General features: G+C 36.7%; 1 protein-coding gene and 1 pseudogene across 3 annotated transcripts in view; both read right to left on the bottom strand.

Annotated features, from left to right (window-relative positions):
• The window catches only part of JAM2 (junctional adhesion molecule 2), an 86,728-nt gene that overhangs the window by 29,420 nt on the left and 35,069 nt on the right, over positions 1-22,239 (bottom strand). For all 3 annotated transcript variants that reach the window (XM_077118770.1, XM_077118772.1, XM_077118773.1), the window contains exons 2-4: positions 15,129-15,194; positions 4,166-4,273; positions 2,632-2,784 (exon numbers count right to left, since the gene is read on the bottom strand). In XM_077118770.1, the coding sequence (XP_076974885.1) occupies positions 2,632-2,784; positions 4,166-4,273; positions 15,129-15,194 (327 nt within the window). The remainder of the gene's footprint in view (positions 1-2,631; positions 2,785-4,165; positions 4,274-15,128; positions 15,195-22,239) is intronic.
• Positions 5,303-8,918, bottom strand: LOC143648560 (eukaryotic translation initiation factor 3 subunit H-like; annotated as a pseudogene).

Raw genomic sequence — 22,239 nt, 5'->3', positions numbered from 1 at the left:
AAGTGAGAAACTTTTATTATGTTAAGTTACTGAGGGTTCAGGGCTTATCTGTTATAACAACAAGCTTTACCTTAATTAATACAATGTCTATTTTTTTTGGATAAACGAGTTCTACTTTTTTCTTCATCTAGGGTTTTAATGCTTTACTATGAACTGTATTTAACAGAAATCAAATCTAAGTATATTTTTCAGGCCTAGTACTAAGCTGAAATCCCATTCTGTCTACAACTGGCCAAGAGAATATCTGCACCAAAAGTTAGGGTTATTCTGGTCTCAGAAAATGCTTAAGTCAATTAGAGTTTACTAGGTGTGCTGGTTTGAAACTGTTATGTACCCCAGGAAAGCCAGTTCATTTAATCCTAATCTAATCTTGTAGATACTGCCCTGTGGTTTAGGGTGGGACCTTTTGACTAGATTGTTTCCATGAAGATGTGACCCACCCAATTGTGGGTGTGACCTTTTGATGAGATTATTTTCAGAGTTGTGACCCTGCCCAGTTAAGGTAGGTCTTAATTAGTTTACTGGAGTCCTTAAAGGAGCTCACGGAAAGAGAAAGAGACAAGATCCAATGAAGACAGCAGATACGGACTTTCGGAGATGCTTAGGGATCTGACACAGAGTACAGAAAGATGAATCCAGGACACGGATGTCAGGAGATACAGAAGTAAGTAACATATGAACCCAGAAGGTGGGAGAGAAAGACAGCAGACATCGCCATGTGACAGAGAAACCCAGAATTAGCCTTTCTTGAGTGAAGGTATCCTTTCATCAGTGCCTTAATTTGCATTTTCATGGCCTTAGTATTGTAACTTGTAACTTAATAAATCCCCTTTATAAAAGCCAATCCATTTCTGGTATATTGCATTTCAGCAGCTTTAGCAAATGGAAACACTAGGTAACCTAATATCCAGGAAAACACAGAACTGGCTGTGGTAAGTAGAATTCTAAGATGGTGGTCCAAGATTCCTGGCCCTGGTGTACACTCAGTTGAGTGAATAACACTCAGTTATTCAATCAACACTAATCTAGGTACTACCATGAAAGAAGTTTGAAGATTTTATTAAGGTCCCAAATCCATTGCTCTTAAGATAGTAAGATTACATGGATGGGTCTGACCTAATCATATGAACCCTTAAAAATGAAAATTTCCTCTGGCTGATCACAAAAAGGAAAATCAGAGATTCAAATCACAAGAGGGATTCAATGTGACTTTGATGGTTTGAAGATGAGGAAGTCTAAGTGTTAAGGATTGTGGGGGCCCCTAAGTTGCTGAGAGTAACCCTCAGGCTGACAGCCAACACAGAAATGGGACCTTGGTCCTACAGTTGCAAGGAACTGAATTCTAACAACAAAAGTGAGCTTGGATGGCATTTTCCCTAAAGCCTCCGGAAAAGAACTCATCCTGACTGACTCCTTGATTTTAGCCTTGTGGTAGCCTGAAGAAAGAACCCAGTCACATCCTGATCTGCAGAACTGAAAACTAATAAATGAGTATTGCTGTAAGTTGCTAAGTTTGTGATAATTTGTTACACAGCAATAGCAAACTAATACAGAGGCTGAATTTTCTGCAAGTTTCTCTGAATGACATTTTTCTACATTAGTGCATTGCTTATATTCCTGAAAGAGCCTGGACCACACAGAAAAAGAAGTATTATTTTATTCCCTTTGCTTGGTAGCTTATACTAACATCAGTGAAGGAGAAAAGGTTCTCAGCCTCTATCTGGTTGTGTCAGAAGCTATTAATAGCTGATTGTTATAGTAACTAAACATAGATTAGCAGTGGTGTAATAATAGTAAATATTGACTTTTTTTGTCACATTTCATTCTTTTTTCATGTGAGTATCCCTTATTGCAGCACCATTTGTTGAATTTTTTAATTTTGCTTTTTGTTTGTTTGTTTGTTTCTTTAGGAAGTGCATGGGTTGGGAAACAAACTCAGGTCTCCCACATGGCAGGTGAGAATTCTATGACTGAATTTTACCTTGTACTTCCAAGTCCTGACTTTTGATTTAACCACATTTGGATCTAAATCCTGGTCCAGACACTTATTAGCAGTGTAGCCTTGGGGAAATAATTTACCTTCTATTTCCTCATCTGTAAAAATCAGACTGGCCGTGAGGGTTAAGTAAAATTACATATTAAAGAGTTTAACACATATTAGCTGCTTGATAAATACTAATTTCCTTTTTTTTTTAACCAATAACTTCCAGTCCTCACCTGGGCCTAAATGCCATTATTTTAATTTTATTTTATTGCTTTTCTACTATCGCATATGATACCATTTTATATGGTAGAGAAATGCTACATATGATGAAAGCCATTGAAAAATGAACTCCTAGGGAAAATGCTGCTCTGTGCAGTATAGGACCATTAGGAATTAGCTCAGTTTTAAAGACAAAAGACTTCATGACAATGAACTGACAGTGGTAACATTTCAGTACCCAATGAGGAGATGGGGATAAACATCCTGGGCATTGCAGGAAAGGTGGTGCTTGTGATCTCTATAAATGTAGTAAGTGGGGCTCTGAGTTAGGACACTGTGTTTATGGAACAGTTCTCATTGTGCCCACAGCTGGGGGTGTGGAGGGCTGGGTGGGGGGGTGCAGAAGCCATAATATACATACACATTACCTAATACTTCTAGAGTGACCACATCCTCTTTCAGGTTCTGGCCTTGCTCAGATGGAATGCTAACTTCACAACGATATTGTCCAGCATCATTTCTTGTAACATTTTTAATCCGTATACTGAAATCGATCATCTCAGCTCGATCTTTAAAATCACCTTTTAGAAAAAGAAGACAATTGTGTTAATAACGCAAGTAAATTTCTAAGTGATACCTTCTTAATGTCAATTTATCCAGCAAGCAAAATCATTTATTTTCCTATTAATAAACTCAATAAAAAATAATGAGCTTTATGTGTATGATTTTAACTTTTTTTGAATGACATACTATTCATAAAGGAATGCTCATTTCCATATTTCCATAATTTATTTTCATGAATTCAACCCTCATTCCTGCTCCCATGCCTTTTCTAAAACTCTTGTAAAAATATTCCTCCCTTCAAAAGACCCTGGAGAGCCTGGTTTAATTGGCTGGAATAGTGATTTTATGTGTGGTGGATCACAAGATAGCACCACAGAAGAAAATGTGAGGGGATCTTAAAAATATTATTTTGGTTATTTTTCAATAGTAATGTATGCTGAATTAAAATAGTGGTTTGTGTAATGTGCAGGTGTCAGAATTGGCAACCACAGAAAACTGAAGTGAAGGAGCCATGCTATTAGCTCCCTGGAGCCTGGAGCCTTATCTTGACAGATAAGAACATGAGGGTTCTTTAAAATTTTCTTTAAATTAAAAATTTCTTTCACTTGTTTACTTAAAATTAAATAAATGCATAGTATTTTAAAATAATAATAATGTTCACCTTTAAATCTTTTATTTTCAACTGTAAAAGTATTTATAATGGGAAATTTCAAGCACACAAAATCAGAGAGTATAGAAAAATGAAGCCCAATGGACCCTATCACACCCTATAACAATAATCAACCCATGGCCTACTGTAACCACTGGATTATTTTAAAGCCAATCCCACACATCATGGCATTTCATCTATCATTATAAATATTTTAAATGAAAAGTTCATTAAGTCTTCAACAGGAAGCACAGTGAGTGGAAAGAAATAGATAAACACATTTTTATAAAAGCAATAAGTAATGGTAGCTGTAATTACCTTCCCATAGGTCTTAATATCCTAAGCTTCTTGGTGATGGCCTATCTTTCTAGAGGGAGGTGTGGAGATAGGATGAAGTTATTACTTCTGAGCAGCTCCTCTCCACCCCTACCCTGCTGACATCTTTTCTTCCTTTCTCTGTAGAGTTCAATCTACTGGGCCAGTTAGAATAATTGCATTTTATGTCATCTAAAAGACTGAGCTGAGAAAAGAAGTGTCCAGGGCCTCAGTGAGGGTCACCTGCTTCAGTCCGCTGTCCTCTTTTTCACGGCTGTTCTGCTTTAGGTCTCAGACACTGTTGGTTACATCTCACACTTACAAGAACACATTTTCAGTAATCAGTCATATCGTGCTCTCATTTCTCAGTTAAAGGATCCAAACTGTACTCAGTGTTCTCATGCTTTCTCCTCATCAAGCCTCCAGCGTCTTACCTTGAAAAGCCTGTTGATAGTAGACAAATGAAACAGTACGCCCAAGTTTCTTCCACTCTAATCTGGAGGGAAGTGTCTTCTTTGGGTATTTACAAGATAAAATAGCTTCTAGGAATGAGAACAAAAATACTTTTCAACATGAATCTACATTTTACTTACATAGATAACACATTTTTAAAGATAATCTTGTTACGCCCTCATATCTCCATTCATTCATTCATTCATTCACTCATTCACAGATGATCTTGACAGGTACTATGACGGCGTAAACCAAAGATGAACTGGAGCATTAGAGCTCTTCCACATAATAACTAAGTGACATGTAGCCACTTTCCCTAATTCTCTGAGCCTCAGTAGCCATCTGTAAAATGGGTATTTCAAAGAGTTGTTGTGAGTTTTAAATTGCAATAGTATATGAAAAGCACACATGCCTGGACATAGTAAGTACTTAACAAATGGCAGCTATGTTTAATTATCTTGTTACTTCTGGTCTCAGTCTTCAAGGAGTTTACAGTCCAGTAAAAGAAGCAGAATGATACAAGGAAATTTCAGTCCTCTGTGATGAGTACTTGAATGGAGGTACATAGAGGGTGCTTCACATTTAGTGTGTGAGAAAGGCACTTAGTCCAGCTCAGGTCATGTTTGGAAACCCAAAGAAGTTCCCTCAATATGCTGCATTCTCAGTTAGATCCCTTCTTTGCTCAATCTCTCTGTGAAAGCATTAATACAAACTTGATATGTTCTTTTAGTAAATCATTATTTCCTACCCCCAAACAACTGCCTACAACCTTACCTCAATCCAGATAAACAGTAAAACAATCTATTGATCTTGATCTTGACATCAAGTTTAACTGCTTCAGTGGATTTCACCAAAGTCACTTTATTACAGGAAATGTATTGTACTGCAGTTATGCCACTAGAGAATTCCTGGAACCTCCAAAAGAACCCCCTCCTTTGACTGTCCAAACAAGATGACTGAAGGGGGTTAGAAATCCAATGCACATCTTCTGACTGCTGCAATCTGCCAAACGGAAGCCTCTTATTATAATATTTTTTAAAGAATGTTACAGCCACATTGTCTAGAATGCCAGCTTCCTATTTCTAAGACTTTTCCTTCCCCACAAGGGGAAGGAAATGGGATTTTTAAGGAAATGGGATTTTATTTCCATAAGACTAATATAAGGGGATTGTTAAAAGGTCTGCAGTGATTCATAACTCAGATTGAACACAGCATCTTCAAATTGAAGAGAAATTGCATTAAAATCTTTTCCACACGTCTGATTTTTCAAAAAGTGTTACTTTATGTTTGTCTAGAATGACAACCTTAGAACCAAAGATGGCAATGACATTAAAGGAATCCTCTGTGCTTTTAGAGTTGTTCCAGTGTGATTCAAGAGTCCATGTTAACTCCTTTATTGGAAATTTCCTACTCTTGATTGTTGTATTCCTGGAGTCTGGACCACGAAGAATTTGCCTAGGTTTTGGGCAGTGAACTCCTTAATGTTCTGTCAGTAAGTATTCATTTGGCCTGTAATGAGCAATGAATCCATCCTGGCAGGGAGCTGGGGTGGTCTGAAGAGTTTGGACTGTCCTTCTCAGGGAGCAGGGGCTCTCCTCGACTGTGCCACTGCAGATTCTCCTGCTGGCGAAGCTGCTGATACAGCTAGCAAGACTGAGCAATTCATGTTTATCTGCTACGGCGGACTTCCACATGAGGACATTGATCAGATGTGAATTTTAAAAAAATACATTTTTACTGAGAAATAACCACACACATACAGTTCAGTCATATTATACAATCAGTGACTCACAATATCAACACATAGTTGTGTGTTCTTCACTATGATCATTTTTAGAACATCTGCATCACTCCAGAAAAAGAAATAAAAAGGAAAAAAAGAACTCATACATCCCATACCACTGACTCCTCCCTCTCATTGGCCCACAATATTTCAATCTACCTATTTTTTACCCATTAACCCTATTATTTATTTATATTTTATCCTTTTTTTAAATTCATCTGCCCATCATGGATAAAAGGAACATCAGACACAAAGTTTCTACAATCACACAGTCACATTGAAAAAGCTATATAGTTATATAGTCTTCTTCAAGAATTAAGGCTACTGGAATACAGTTCAACAGTTTCAGATACTTCCCTCTAGCCACTCAAATACACCATAAACTAAAAAGGGATCTCTATGTACTGCGTTAAGAATAACCTCCAGGTTAGCCTCTCGACTCTGAAATCTCTCAGCCACTGGAACTTTATTTTGTCACATTTCTCTCTTCCCCCTTTTGGTCAAGAAGGCTTTCTCATTCCAATGATGTTGGGTCCTGCCTTATCCCCGGAAGTCCTGTCCCATGTTGCCAGGGAGATTTATATTCCTGGGAGTCATCTCTCACACAGGAGGGAGTGCGTTGAGTTCACCTGCCAAGTTGGCTTAGAGAGAGAGGCCACACCTGAGCAACCAAAGATGTTCTCTGAGGATGACTCTTAGGCATAATTATCATTAAGCTTAGCCTCTCCTTTGCAGGAATAAGCTTCATAGGGCCAAGCTCCAAGATTGAGGGCTCAACCTATTGAACTGGTTGTCCTCAGTGCTTATGAGAATATCAGGAATTCCCTAGAAAGGGAAGTTTAATATTTCCTCCTTTCTCCCCAGTCCCTAAAGGGGACTATGCAAATACATTTTTATTCTCTGCCCAAATTACTCTGGGATATATTGGGGCATCACACTAACCTAGACAAACCAACAAGTTCTCAAGCCCTAGTCAAGATTTCATGTAATTATGATGTTCAAGTAAACTGACCATACAAGGTAAATTAGATAATGTGCTATCCAAAATACAAATTTTGCACCAAATATACATCTCTCCCTTTGCTCTTGCACAGAGGGTGAAGTTTGAAAATATAGGCCATATCATCCTTTACCCGGTATTTTGACTTACCTTAGTCCTATCCAGATCAGTTTCTTTCATATCTCTAGACAAAGCCTGATCACTTTTTCAGCTTTTTTAACAGTTGCTGAATGGGATAATGTTGACTTTCATAGCTTCAGTGCTCTAACTCTGAGTCTCACGTATCACATAAATACAGAAAGGTCCAGGGAATGACCAGGTTATATACAAATAGCTTAGTATCTCAGAATTTAGAAATATCAGTTACAATTACTGAATATATGTGACTACTGTAAGAGCTTACAATCTAGGACCCTTTATAATAGGCCCCAACTTAATAACCTATGCTCTTGACTTCAATTCTCTGAGTTGGTATTTTACAGTTAGTCCATACGAATGAGGTATAATATTTGTCTTTTTGTTTCTGCGATTTCATTCAACGTACTGTCCTTAAGGTTCATTCACTTAGTTGCAAGTCTCACAACTTCATTCCTTCTTGAAGCTGCTCAGTAGTCCATTTAATGTAAACACCACAGTTCCGCCTTCCATTCCTCAGTCCTTGTACCATTAGGCCACTTCCATCCATTGTGAATCATAAACACTATATACCAGTTCCTCCAGGTATATACCTAACAACGGGTGGCAGGATCATATGGCAACCCCACCCCTAGCCTCCTGTGGAACCAACACACTGACCTCCAAGGAGCTGCACCTCTCAGCTTCCCTACTAACAGTGAATAGGTACATTTCTTTCTTCACATCTTCTCTAGCACTTGTTTCTTTCTGTTCATTTTTAACCAATTTTATTTGTACATATATGAGTTTTTAATTACAATGAGTACTTCTTCAAACTTGTGCTCCAAGGCAATATCTGCCTTTTTCAATGCTTCAGGAGAAAAATCCTTCTCTTTATAGACTTCCATCAGTTGAGGAGTCAATCTGTTTGCGTTCAGTGAGAGAGACCCTGGGGCAGTTTTTTATGGGATCGTAAATGAGAATGACAGATTCTTCAATGGCGAGCTGGCAATTGAACTGAGAATCCAGGAGTGTGGGGTGATGAAGGAGCCATGGTATAGGGACTAGTACCAGTCCACGTGATGATCAGCGTTAACCTGGTGAAGGCTCCACAGCATTTCCATCTGCTATCGAACTTCATCAAAGTCAGCAGCATCATCTGTATGCTGGGGGAACAGAAAGCAGTTGGTAATTTCAAGTCGATCTTCTACAACCAGGCCCAAAAGCACTCCTTGGACAACTTCAGTTCCTTGTCCTTCTTCTTGATAATGTTTGATTATTTTTAGTATCTTCAGGCCACTGATCTGTACTTGCTTCACAGCCCAGTCTCTGGAGCTGCTTCTGCCTTTCCCTGCTGCGCTGGTGGTGGTGGTGGAAGAGGAGGCAGCAGAACCAGAACTTCCTCGTGGGACACCATCTTCCCAGCCAGATAGGCATACCTCTGATTTTGAGTTAAGTAAATGCAATTGCATTTTAAAAAAGAATGCAGGATATTACACGGTATAGCAGATGAGAGAGCAATATTAATAATATCCTAGGTTTTATTAAACATTAAGAATAGGGTGGTATATGGGGACTCTGTGTCTTATGCAGCTTTTCTGTAAACCTACAGGTCCTCTAATAAAAAAAAATTTAAACAAAAAATAAAATCCACAGACATGAACCAAAAGCCTTGAAGAATATGTATGAAAACATTAAGCCACTGGTGATTTTTGTGTCATAGAATTATAATTTTTTCTTTATTATAGGTAGTTACTATCCTTTTTAGTTCCACATACTGCTAGAAATACAGAAATGGAACAAAAGCTAGTTTAGAATAGAAAGTAGGGGAGAGAAAAGAAAAGCAAGCAAAAAAAGAACAAGAGGTTTTTTTTTTTTCAAGGATACTTAAAATTTTTAAGCAGGTTGTTTACATTACAAAAAGACATCATTTAATAGACATGTTTACAATTATGCTACAAAGACAAATGTCTGCTGAGGGACTTGTCTGAGGAAACACAGTTCTGTTCTGTTGATTAAGGAGAGTGGGTGTCGGCCTTCCGGAATCTTGAGCTTTAGATAGGTTTCCTTCCCGTATTTTGTTAAGTTTCCAACAATTAAATGCACACCCATACTCCAATTCATTTTTAGCCCATTCTCTGTGTTTTACTCCTAGGTCTTAGGAATAATTTTATGCTCAGTAATCACATTGCTGCATATATTTAATAGACACACACACACATATACACACATACCCTGCAATGATATCTTCCCGATTTCTATCCTTGCTGCTCTGCCAAAATATACCTGTGTAGAAATTATACGAGAAAATGTACCCAATGATTTTCCTAAGCCCAGTGACTCCACTCCACCTTCACCTTCATCCCCTTTGACTGTGAACCGTGGAGAAGGGGTCTATCACTTCTTCCAAAAAGAACTGAGCACTGACTGTGCCCAGCACACTGGAGAGAAATCAATGAGTAAAACAATGATCCCTGCCGTCTGGGTCCTACAATCTAGTAGGGGAAAACCAGCAGATAAGAAATTTAATAAAGTAATTGACAGTATGTTGGAAGGTGATAGGTGCTCTGGAAATAAAGAAGAGTAGGACAGAGTGACAGGGAAATTCACGAGCGCTGGGAGCAAGGGTGCAATTTATTTAAAAAGGGAAGTCAGAGTAGCCCTTGTTTAGAAGGTGACCTAGAGCAAAGATTTAAAAGAGGGAGGGGATTCACTATGTAGTTCCCTGGGAAGGAGGGCTTCCAGCCAAGGGAAGAACCAATGCCAAGGCCCTGGCGGGGAGCAGCCTGGCACAGTGAGGAAACCTGTGCCCATAAAGTCCAATGCAGAAAGGGTAAGTGGCAGAATTTTCAGAGATAATAGGGGCCAGGACAATAAAGTCTTATGGGACATCTTAAGGACTTTGAGGGTTTTGAGCTAACGAGCGATATGATTTGATTTATGTTTCAAAAGGCTCACTCTTGTACTGGTGATAAATTGTGAGGGACATGGAGACCTTCTGGAAGCTTACTCAGTAACACAGGCAGAAGATAACAGCAGCATAGACAGGATAATGGCAAGGGGAAAAAAATGGTCAAATTCTGAATATAGTCGCAAAATTTTAAAGGTACAGCCCATGGATTTGCTGAAGAATTTGATGTGAGGTGGCCATAGAATCAGATCACACATATATATATACACACATCTTTTATTCTAGTTCTGTGTTTCTAGCAATAAGTGTGGAATTTAGAAAAATTAGACTACGTAAAACAAAAAGGAAAAATCATAATTCTATCATACAGAAATCACCACAGGGTTAACTTTCATATATATTCATCCTGGCTTTTTATCCATGTCTATCTATAAATTTTTAATAAGACGTGGATATTATTTTAAATTTTGTGCTCTCTCACCCTTCTCTTTCTTTTTCTCTCTATACACATATATATGTATACTCACATTTTATATTTTTATTTTTGGGGTAGGAGAAATAATAACATTTCTATCTGCTAAAGATAACACTCTAATAGAACATAAACAATTAATGATCTAGAACAGAGCAGAGAATTGTTAAAACAATGCTTTTATACAGACAAGAATGGAAGAAACCTAATGTATACGGGAAAGGACTAACCTCAGATGGGAATTTCCTCTATGGTAACAGGCAGGAACGTTGAGTATTTTTGGTTAGATTTTGGTAAGTGGGTGGAGGTGGTGGGAAGTCACTGGAAGTTCACTTCTGATTTGCTTCCATATTCTCAGAAAAGCAAAATCATCAACTGAGAGAGAATGGGGGAGGGGGCCTGTGACTTTGATGAGAGAAAAAAAAGGATGAAATATTGTCTCAGAGGGTGGGAGAGTGAATGGAAAAGAGCTGCATGCTAGAACCACTGGGCAGCAGTAATGGTCTTGTTGAGATCTGCGGTTAAGTAAACGAAAAGCCAGTGGATTTTTCTCTAACCACATGCAGTTAGTTGCATGAGTGCAGGGGCAAAATAGAACAGTGGTTTGCCAAGTAAGAGAAGGATCAGGGAATTGAGATGTATGCAAAAGGAAGATTAAAATGACTGACCGTGGAATTTCTGATATTTAGAAAGGGAGAGAAGACATTGACAGGAGAAAAGATGGCCAAAAGCTGCAAAGAACAATGGATCCAAAGTGGAGGAGTTGGGCGCTACTGGAAATGAGCCAGAATGATAGAAAGTAGCAGGGAGAGAGTGAAAAATATGAAATTGAGATTGTGGAGCAATTGAAGTTATTGTCAAGGGCAAGGTCTAAGTTATGGCAATAAGATAGAATGTCTAAGGTGGAGAAGAGGACTGGCTGATTGGAGGAGATGGCTATTACCCTTGGAAATGATGGGTCTTCACCTTGGATAAACTTTCCAATCTTCATTCTTCTTACTTTCTAGAATATTATCCATCCGCCCAGGGCATTGGTCCTCAAGCGTTAGCAGCATTAGCATCACCTAGAGGGTTCTACCCTCGGATATTCAGATTCACTGAATATTCAGATATTCAGATTTGCTGAAGTCTGGGGTAGAACCCAAGAACTTTCATTTCTAACAGTTTTCCAGATAATGCTCTGCTGTTCTGGGGAGCACACTTTGAGAATCACTTTACAGTGTACTTCATCTTTTTATGAATTGATTGTCAGAATATCCAACCTGTGTGAGATGACAGGCAGGTATAACTGCCCAACTTTTACACATGAAGGCCTTTGAGGTTAAGTGGCTTGGTTGGAGATAGATAACAAGTGAGAGTTTGAATTCAGTCTAATCACTCCTCAGTCTCTCTCCATCTCTAATATTTCATATATGTGATGGTTAGGTTCTGGTGTTAACTTGGCCAAGTGATGATGCCGATTTGTCTGGTCAAGCAAGCACTGGCCTGACCACTGCTGCAAGATGTTTTGTGGCTGGTTGATAAACTGGAAGTCTGGTGTATTAAATCATGAGTGAGTAGATTGCATCTGTGGCTGATTACATCTTTGATCAACTAAGGTATGTCTCCCACAATGAGATATTCAATCAGTTGAAGACTTATAAGGAAGGAGAGAGACTTTTCACTGCTTCTTCAGCCAGCAAGCCTTGCCTGTGGAATTCATTCAGGCCCTTCATCAGAGCTGCCAGCTTCACAGCCTGACCTATGGATTTTGGACTCTTCCATTCTCATGGCTGCATGAGATACCTTCATAAAACTCATATTTACAGATATCTCCTGTTGATTCTGTTTCTCTAGAGAACCCAGACTAATACAATATGCCTGGATTATCTCCAAGGACTTGGCTTAGTTGTTTTGAATTTATGCCATTGTACTGTTGTTATTTTCTCTTTTACAATTGTGCCAGTGTCTCCAAAATTTATATTTTAGATATCCAACTCTCATATCCCATCTCTAAAATTTGGGCCTAGATTTTATCATAAGTGTATTTTCCCCTTCTGAAAGTGAATGTCTGAAGCTACATAAAAATACTAAAACATTTCAAAAGATTTTTGTATTTTCCCCTTTTATCTGAATATCTATAAACTAGTAAATCCTCCCAAACTGAGCAATATAACCATCAGAATTGTCATTCCTCCCACCATGACATAGAACTTGGATATAATTTTAGACACAATATTATCATACATACCCACCTCCCCTCCCCCCAGTTTAATAATTTGAAAAATCTGTATACTTCCTTCCCTGTGACTTCACTTATAATATAACTGATCCTTTTTGCCCTATTACCAAATTTCTTTTCTAGGTCTTCATCATAAATGATATAAATATCCACTCTCATAATGTGTTCAAATATTTTTATTCTTGTTTGGCTTCGTATAAAAATTATATTTCTGAAAATGTGTGAAAATCCAAGTTTTTATAAATAGAATAATTCTTATTGACATGTCACAACTATTTTAAGTCAAGCAAAGATTCAAACATCTGATTTTATTTCAGTGGCCCCTATACTTTGGTTTTAATTTCCTTTACTCTTCCCTTCCTTCCTCCCCTTTCTTTGTCCTGTTTCACATCAACTCCTTCAACTACAAGCCTGGCAAACACACACACACACACATACACACCAAATATACCCCCAAAGTCCCATCTGTCTAGTTTAACATTGGCTAACGAGGTGCTGTTTGGTTACCTTTGTTAGATTAAAAGTTAAGCACATCAAGATAGAAGCTTTGGAAAACACTTGGGCCAACCAACTTTGTAGTTTTATGGCCATGGAAAGATCTTTTAACCAGCCTTAGCCAGGCAGCTTAGAGATGCAGGCTACTGATCATGAAGGGGAATTGAGAGCAGGGATGGATCAGTATAAATCCCCTACAACCAATGGTGAAATCAAAGTGGTGTTTTAACAGGTTCCCTTTATATAGGGAGGCCAGTGTTAGAAAAAAGCAGCGCTTAAATACACTTTGGGAGCCATTTAAAATATTAGCAACGTGCAAATCAATTCATAACTTTTAGGGATTCAAATATGTAGTCAATTAATTTCCTTCAAGTGAGAGTGTCGTATCATTTTATCCATCCATTTCATTACTGAGTAAATTTTTATTCATTATTTGGCTTTCTAGAGGCTATGCCTCTGTGACACCAGGATATATTTATATAGTGTATGTGATCATTCCCTCAAGCCCCTAAAATCAAAGGGTTGACACATACATGTGCTTTCTGTCTTACACATATCTGCAAGGCATATGCATGACCCTTAGTAAAGAGCTTGCCAATGAAAACAAGCTGATTAGGTACTGGCAACAGCTTTTTTTGTGGTTTTGTTACCCATTCTGTGCAGATGCTGCTTTTATAGTGGCTACTATTTTAACCTTAACACCATATCAATCATTTGGTAGCTTGACATGATAGAAAGGTATATTTTTCACTATGACAGATTTACTTGTAAATCACTCAAATTTTAAATAAAATGTTAATCTGTTTGGGGATCAAGAAAAGTAATAAAGATGCAAGTCATATTTTCTCAAAACAAAGCACATTAAAACATAAAAATACACCAAGGCTTTCTTTTATGGTGATTATTTAATTACCAAAAAGACTTGTTTGGTTTGAATTAAGAAAAGGTAATTCTTTGTTTAAAAAAAGCATTAACAGTATCATGTAACAATATAATCACTTTTAGGTATCATACTGATAGAATCACTGTGAATTTCACTTTTTCTAGTGTTCTATCTAAATCTTTTGACTATCTTTTGATTTTATTCTCTGTGCTCAAGTTAAAAAAAACATCAAACTCTCATATAATACAAAATTACAGCTACCAAGTAATTTGGAAGAACTATCAGAAATTATTTCTGTGGAGTAATGCATGCTTTTAAACTCTGATTTATGGCTTTCAGGATCAGACACTGTCTACATAAGGCTGCTTCTGCTATTTACCAGCCTGGCAGAGCTGTTTTCAGTCTCATTCTGCTTTTAGCACCACTATGGGAAGTGATGCAGAACAGTAGCCCTGAACAGAATTAATTAGTTCACTATTTCTTGACCTCAGAGAGAAAAGACAAAAAACTGAAAGAGTTGCAGGGGATGTACATACACAAATCATAAAACATTTTAGACTTTAAGTAAAATAAAGTTACTGCATAAATGATGCTAGAAGATAGAAATTTATTTTTGCTTTATGGAGAGCCAAGTGCTAACAAAAACAGCACCTAAAATAGGCTATATTCATGTCATCTTAAATCTATATTTTGTGGACTGCAGCATTAATTTACATTTATTGTATCTAGCTGAACAGAAACTTTTTCAAGATTTCTATCCCTCAGTTTCATAAATTATATTTGCTTTGTGAATAATTTACATAATAAGAGACCTTCTTGGGACATCTTTGTCTTTCATCTAAATGTCCACAATTTCCTGAGGAGATGACTTTTGAGCTGTGCTAATAAACATATGTAAAAGTTTTCATGCTGGAAGCAGTACAAAGTAGTGCTACAAGTAGATAAATCAGTGTGAACTGACGCAGAGGATCCCGACAAACAGAAGTTCAGGAAAGATAAAAGCACATTTTATCTACATGATTTATTTAAATAATTCAGCCAGTGAAAATAAATAAGATACTGTACCTTCAAACTCTATTGCTGTGATTGGTTGATGGTCTTTTGGGGCAGACAATCCATAGGCTTTATGGTCTGAAAGAATAAATCAGACAGGGGTAATTAAAATAGCATAAAAGTCCATTTCCAAGTATTTGAACAGTATTCAGTATTAGAATACCTGACCTAAAGTTGGGTAACAGCTTTATACAATCCATTATACCTAAGTTTTAGAGTACCAAAATTAGAAAAAACAAACCAAACCTCCTACATGCTTCTTCTGTTTTCTGAATTGTGGTTTTGGTCTTTAAGCATTTCCCAAAGTAGAACCAATGAACCTATTTGGGCCCCACACTGGACAACACACTTTCACTAGCCTAACTGTTAAGCAAGAGCTTATGTCCTTAATTCAGCTTAACATGCAATCTAATGTCACAGGACATTAAATAAAAGGTAATTATTTTTAGTTCTTTATTCAAGGGCATAAATTGCTTTACCAACCCATATCATATTTAAAAATGCCTATACCATATAGAAATGTGTCATTTCCACACTTTCAATATTAAACATTCTATATGATGTATAAAAACTCTACATATAATTATAAGGATGCAAAAATACAAGTAAGATATTTTTTTCTCCCAAACCATTTCAGTGATTTTCAGGATTAGATTATAGGACTGAATCAACTGACCGACTATGGTGGCTGATGTGATCTGGTAATTATACGATGGTAATCACCATGACAGCAACGATGATGACGATATCATTACTTTCTTAAAATTATATGGAAATTTCCATTTTAAAAGGAACTTACAGATACTCATTTTTGTCCACTAAATTTCAATGTTCAAAAAGACCTGGTGATGTGAGCATTACTATGTCTAAACAAGAAAGTAGAATCAGGATCAAACTTTTCTATTTCAGTCTTTGACATGTATCGCTTTGTGCTATTTCACTTTGTGGATGCCATTCAATAGTCCTGTTGAAAGACCATATTTAAGAAATTTTAAATAATAATTTCCTCTGAATATGTATTTCTAAAACATAAATGCCATGAGGGCAAGTGTATCTGTCTGTTTTATTCTTTGATATAGTTCAAATGCCTAAAACAGTGCCTGACATAAAGCCAGGGCTAAATAAATACTTGTAGACTGAATGAACTACTCCTTTTTGTACACTAATGAGAAAAGTCCAGTAAATGGGATCAGATCAAACTGATAACTGACAAAGGATTTCTGAAGACAAACATTTCTTTGGGGAAGATGATGTACACATACAATATTAGATTGGTGTTAATTATTTCAAAATCAGAATAATGAGAAGCATTCTTATTGGTCATTTTGAGTCAATATTTTAGGTAAAACAACCCAATCACTATGAATAATTATTCACACAAAATCATATGTGAAATACTCAAACACCAATTAAACAGATCATGAAAAATCTAATAAAGGCTATTTATTGAACATATTTACTAGCAATGCTATTTCTCTGGTAATGTTACCATCTATCTTCTGCCTTGTATGATCTCCTGACCCTGCTTTCACCAAACACAAATTATGTATTTCTTGCCAAATCCAATGGGCAGTTTCCTGACTTTAGATTACTTGGTCTCTTCGGGTAACAATTGACTCTATTGACTCCACTGGACACTGACATGATTTTCTCCTTGTCCTTCCCAAACCTACAGTTCATTCCATCTTGTTTGTGGGTTCTTCCTCTCCCTCAATCTGAACATGGATTCAACATCAACCCACTGCTTTTTTAACTCAACTCATCATCTTCTAGGAAAGCTTTTATACTCGTTGACTCAACTACCATTTACTTAGCAAAAACTCTTAAACCATATTTCTAGCTCTAATCTCTCTCCTGAGATTAAATCCATAAATTCTTCTTTTTTAATCTGCTCTGCTGGATATCCATATCTCCATTTCTCCAAGGTATTACAACATATGGGCAAAACCAAATGCACCAGTTTGTCCCAAACTTTGTTTTCTTCTTCAAACCCCATCACTGTGAAAGGCACCAGAATCCCCATGGTCACTCATGCCAGAAACTCACATATTTTTCTTGATGTGTCCGGTCTATAGAATAAGAATGGTTGTGGCATCCAGGACCATATTTCAGAATCATTGCCTCTTTCCTTCTTTGCTCTGTCCAGCCCAGAGTTCTTTGCTTCAGTGAGGGGATGTGACCAGCCCAAACCAGAGAGAGAGAGAACAAGAGTACTTCTTGATCTTCCAAGTTTAAAAATTCCACATTTTTGGGGAAATGGAAAAAACTCACAGTTTAGGTAAACACTTAGGACAAACTATCATGAATGAAATATAACTTCTCCCCAGACTTATATCATGGAGTAGAAAGAAGGTGGTGAGTTAGAAGGCATGGACATTGGCGGGAGTAGTAGTTTGCCAGAGCTGCTGTAACAAAATACCACACACTAGCTGTCTTAAACAACAGAAACCTACTGTCTCACAGTGCTTGAAGCTGTAAGTCCAAAAATCAAGTGTCAGTAGGGTCATGTGTTCTCTTAAATGGGAGACTTGGTTCCATGCCTCTCTCTCGGCTTCTGGTGTTTTTTCTTGTTTGCTTAAGCAAAAACCATGCAATGAGTCAGCTTAAACAATGGGAATTCATTAGCTCACGGTTTTGAGCCTAAAAGAAAGTCCAAATAGAGGTGTCATCAAGGCAGCACTTTCTTTGTGAAGATTGGCTTTCTGGGGCTGGATGCCACTGATCTTGGTCCTTGGTTCCTCTGTCACCTGGCAATACACACGGCAGCTTCTTCTGGCCTTTCCATTTTCTTCCAGATTTCATTGAATTTCAGCTTTTTGCTTCCTGTGGCTTTCTCTCTTTGTCTAAATTTTATTCTGCTTATAAATGACTTCAGTAATAGGATTAAGACCCATCTTGATTGAGGTGGGCCACACCTTAACTTAATTAACTTCATCAAAACGACCTACTTACAATGGGTTCATACCCACAAGAATGGATTAAGATTAAGAACGTGTTTTTCTGGAGTACATACAGCTCCAAACCACCACAAGTGGGTAGCCAGTAATCCATGGGGCTGCTTGGCCTATGGCAACATAACTCAATCTTTGCCTTTATCATATAGCCCTCTCTCTCTCTGTATCTCTGTTACTGACTGTCCAAATTTAGCAGTATACCTGGCCTCTACCCACTGGATGCCAGTAACATTCCCACCTGATCATGATCATGAAAATTATCTCCAGACATTGCCAAGTGTCATCTGGGGGGAGCAGAATCGTTTTTGATTGAGAACCACTGCTCTAGATTTACAATTAGGCTGGTTTGAAGAACCAGGAATGGAAATAAATTAGGAGAACAAAGAACCATGAGTTCAAGGGTTTTGAAAGCTCCTATGGGATCAGAATTGCTTAACCATGAAAGATGATTTATTATACACCTGGGAAGGAGAGGGAAAACCTTACATACAATACGGCATTTTTTTGCACAACTATATGTATAAATTAACCTTCCATTGTGCTTGACATTATCACTCTTAAGGAACACATGCTATTTTTAACAAGTTTTTCTTCCTTTCTTCCCCACTTAAAAAACTGGACTGCAACTCTGATTGCAAAATTATAAACCTCAAAAATTCAGTGGCTTCAAATGTGTAACTTCCCTATCCAATAATGTTTAACTATCAAGGTTCTATATTTCTAAATTACAAACCATCTTCATTAGGGAAATTAGCAAACCTGGTGTTTAAGTGCAAAGTGTAGGACTGAATGGTTTCTTTTTCTAACAACGGTAAATACATCTGTATAAAAATAGTATCCCAAGTGATTCAATCTAAGACAATGTCAGGGCTACCAAAAATAACTTCAAAGTAACTCTCCTCCTTGTATATTACAAAAATCACAAAGCGGTCCAAGCAATCTTTTTTAATGTCCCTTTTCCCCCTTTCCATATGCTTCTGTCCATATAACAGCTGTTCTTTTTTTCTTTCTCTTCTTTCCCATATTACTCTGAAAATCCTCCCCCATCCCCTAGTATTCTTTTATTTTCCAGCTTCTCTTCTCCTCTCCCAACTTTATTTCCCAGAATCCAAAGGTAGAGTCCAGAACTTCAGAGAGTAGAGGAGGGGAAGAGGCTGAACTGGCCAAGCCTGAACCTTCTTAAGGCAGCTGAGTAGAAAGACAGAACCACATATATTCTTGTTACATTACATCTGCATATAATGTCATGATTGCTGAATGTTTCTGCCAATGACTCTGATTCCAAACCACTGTCCTGTGTAACTTCTTGTAGAAAACTTTGAACTATTCTCATTTCTCCTCTAGTAATCGGTGAGTCAGTGTCCTCAGTGAGGCTCCAATTATGATTGGCAATCCTTATGATTTTGAACTATTTTGCAACACTTTTTAGACAAAATAGTGAAGACCCATGTTCATTAGAAACCAGCAGAGGGAAAAATCTGGACAAAATAGGAAATGATGTTTGTTTCCCCATCTTCATCATAGCTTTGAACTTTTTAAACACCACATTGCCTACTGAGAATGTTTATTTTCTTCGGTAGGCTTGGGCTTTCTTTCATTTAAGACATACTTTAATCTGTGGTTGGAATATACAGGAGCTGAGTCAAATCATTTTCCCTCTTTCTCTATTCCAGCTTTCTTTTTTCAAAAATTCTTTTGAGAAAAATTTTTAAAAATTAAAAAAATCACTTTTAGAGTTCTATGGAAAATAAACATCTATTACTTTAGGAATTTTATTAATTCCATCATAAATTATAAATGCATAATATGGAAAAAATGTGTCCTAGACACTAAAAAAAGAGGGGATTAGTTGAATTGGAGAAACTATGAAGACAAAAAAAATTAAAAAGGGGACTATTTTAAATAAATTAATAAATAAGAAGTATTTCTTGGCAGGTAAATATTTTCCCCCATGATAAATATCTTTTCTTCTAGGTATCTTGCCTTCTTTTATTCTATTTATCTCATGGTTTACTTGAAAATAGTTAAAATATGTGGTCACATGTTGAACTTATTTAAACAAAAATATAACTCTAAGATTCTAGATCTTTTAAAAAATGATTTATTATAAGATTTCTACCTTGTGTTAGCCTTTCTAGTCTTAGAATTCACTTTTATTTTTTAACTTGCCCCTAATAACTATCTCTTTTTATTAAAACAAAATGTTAGATTTTTATATTAACATTTTGTTGAATACATTCAGAATAGTCTGGTTACTGATCTTTTGAATTGATTTTTATTTTTTTTCACATTTCTAGAATAAATTAAATAGGAAAATAAACAAAAAAAAAAGTGTCACGTAGGCCTGCTGATTGAGGCCAACAATTTTATTTTAAGTTAGCTACAAAACATCTTTAGTAGGTATGGATGTGTTCCAGAATCACTGGCAGAATTTCATAAAATGAGGTTAAGAGTTGATTGTTTTCATAACTACTAACAACTCAAAGTCAAATAATTATTAGTCAAATGAAAACTTTTGTGCTTTTTCTCCAATTAAGAATAAACATTCTGGTATTCTTCATTATTCATCTAAAATAATCTGGTTTAATAAAAGTTGACACTACTTTATTCCACCACAATGTTTAATTTACTACAAACACATTGTTTAAATTAATATTTTTAATTGAAAAATGATTAGGAAACTTTGGAGTGTTTTAAAAGTATAGTACATTTGGCAATTGCCCTGTAAGGCTGTAATCATTTCAAAATAACAAGTTAAAAGAAAAAAACTGTACAGTGCAGATAGTACCACAAATAAAAGCAAGTTATAAAAACTGTGGATACAAATTATTTTTGGAAATTATCAAAAATAAAACTTAATAGACATATGGTTTGATAATCACTGATATATAATGTTACTGACAAATATAAAAAATTTGCACAGGGTTAGCAGTAACAAACATAACAATACCACAAAAATTTATTATGGATAGATATTTATATGGAGAGAAAATACCCCAATGACATAGGCGTTAAGAGTTATATAACATACCCATCTATCTTGCTATAATTCAACCACTAGTTCTTGGTGTGAGATGAAAAGCTAGACAGATATATGTCCTTCTAGTCCCTCAAATCAGACATTCCAGCCCTTTTTCTTTTTTAAATTACTTTTTAAATTTTTTTTTAAATACCAAAAAAACCCACCAAACTCAAATATTCGTAACTTTTGATCATTCCATTCTGCATATATAATCAGTAATTCACAATATCACATAGTTGCATATTCATCATCATGATCATTTCTTGGAACATTTGCATCTATTCAGAAAAAGAAATAAAAAGAAAACAGAAAAAAATTCATACATACCATACCCCCCACCCCTTCCCCTTACCGATCACCAGCATTTCACTCTAAATTTATTTTAACATTTGTTCCCCCTATTATTCATCTTTATTCCATATGTTTTACTCATCTGTTGATAAGGTAGATAAAAGGAGCATCAGACACAAGGTTTTCACAATCACACAGTCACACTGTGAAACTATATCATTGTACAATCATCTTCAAGAAACATGGCTACTGGAACACAGCTCTACATTTTCAGGTACTTCCCTCCAGCCTCTCCACTACATCTTGACTAACAAGGTGATATCTATTTAATGCGTAAGAATAATCTCCAGGATAACCTCTCGACTCTGTTTGGAATCTCTCACCAGCCCTTCTTCTTTTTCTTTTTCTTTTTTTTTTTAACATGGGCAGGCACCGGGAATCGAACCCAGGTCCTCTGGCATGGCAGGCAAGCATTCTTGCCTGCTGAGCCACCGTGGCCCCAGCTCTTCTTCTTAATGAGACTTTGATACCCTCTTTTCAGGGAAAGGGGAGTCAAAACCAAAGTGTAAGGAGAAACTAAAAAAAGCATTTTTGACTTTAGATTTATCAATGGTTGATGTCATGGTACGTTAATGATGACCTAAAGAATTTAAAGGTGATATTAACTATGGATAAGTTTTCTCCTAAAGGACCTGACATCTAAGTAAGATGTGACTCCATGTGTTAATGTCCTCATTTGACAGATGTGACAACTGAGAGAGGTTGAGTGAGTAGCTCAGCATTACAATGCTAGAAAGCATAGAAGCCAAGATGAACATTCAGTTTATTTGGTTCCATAGTCCTCTCTCTCTTCACT

This window comes from Tamandua tetradactyla, chromosome 10 (genome assembly GCF_023851605.1).
Source record: "Tamandua tetradactyla isolate mTamTet1 chromosome 10, mTamTet1.pri, whole genome shotgun sequence".
Lineage (NCBI taxonomy): Eukaryota > Metazoa > Chordata > Mammalia > Pilosa > Myrmecophagidae > Tamandua > Tamandua tetradactyla.
This window is presented reverse-complemented; position numbering and strand designations above follow the sequence as displayed.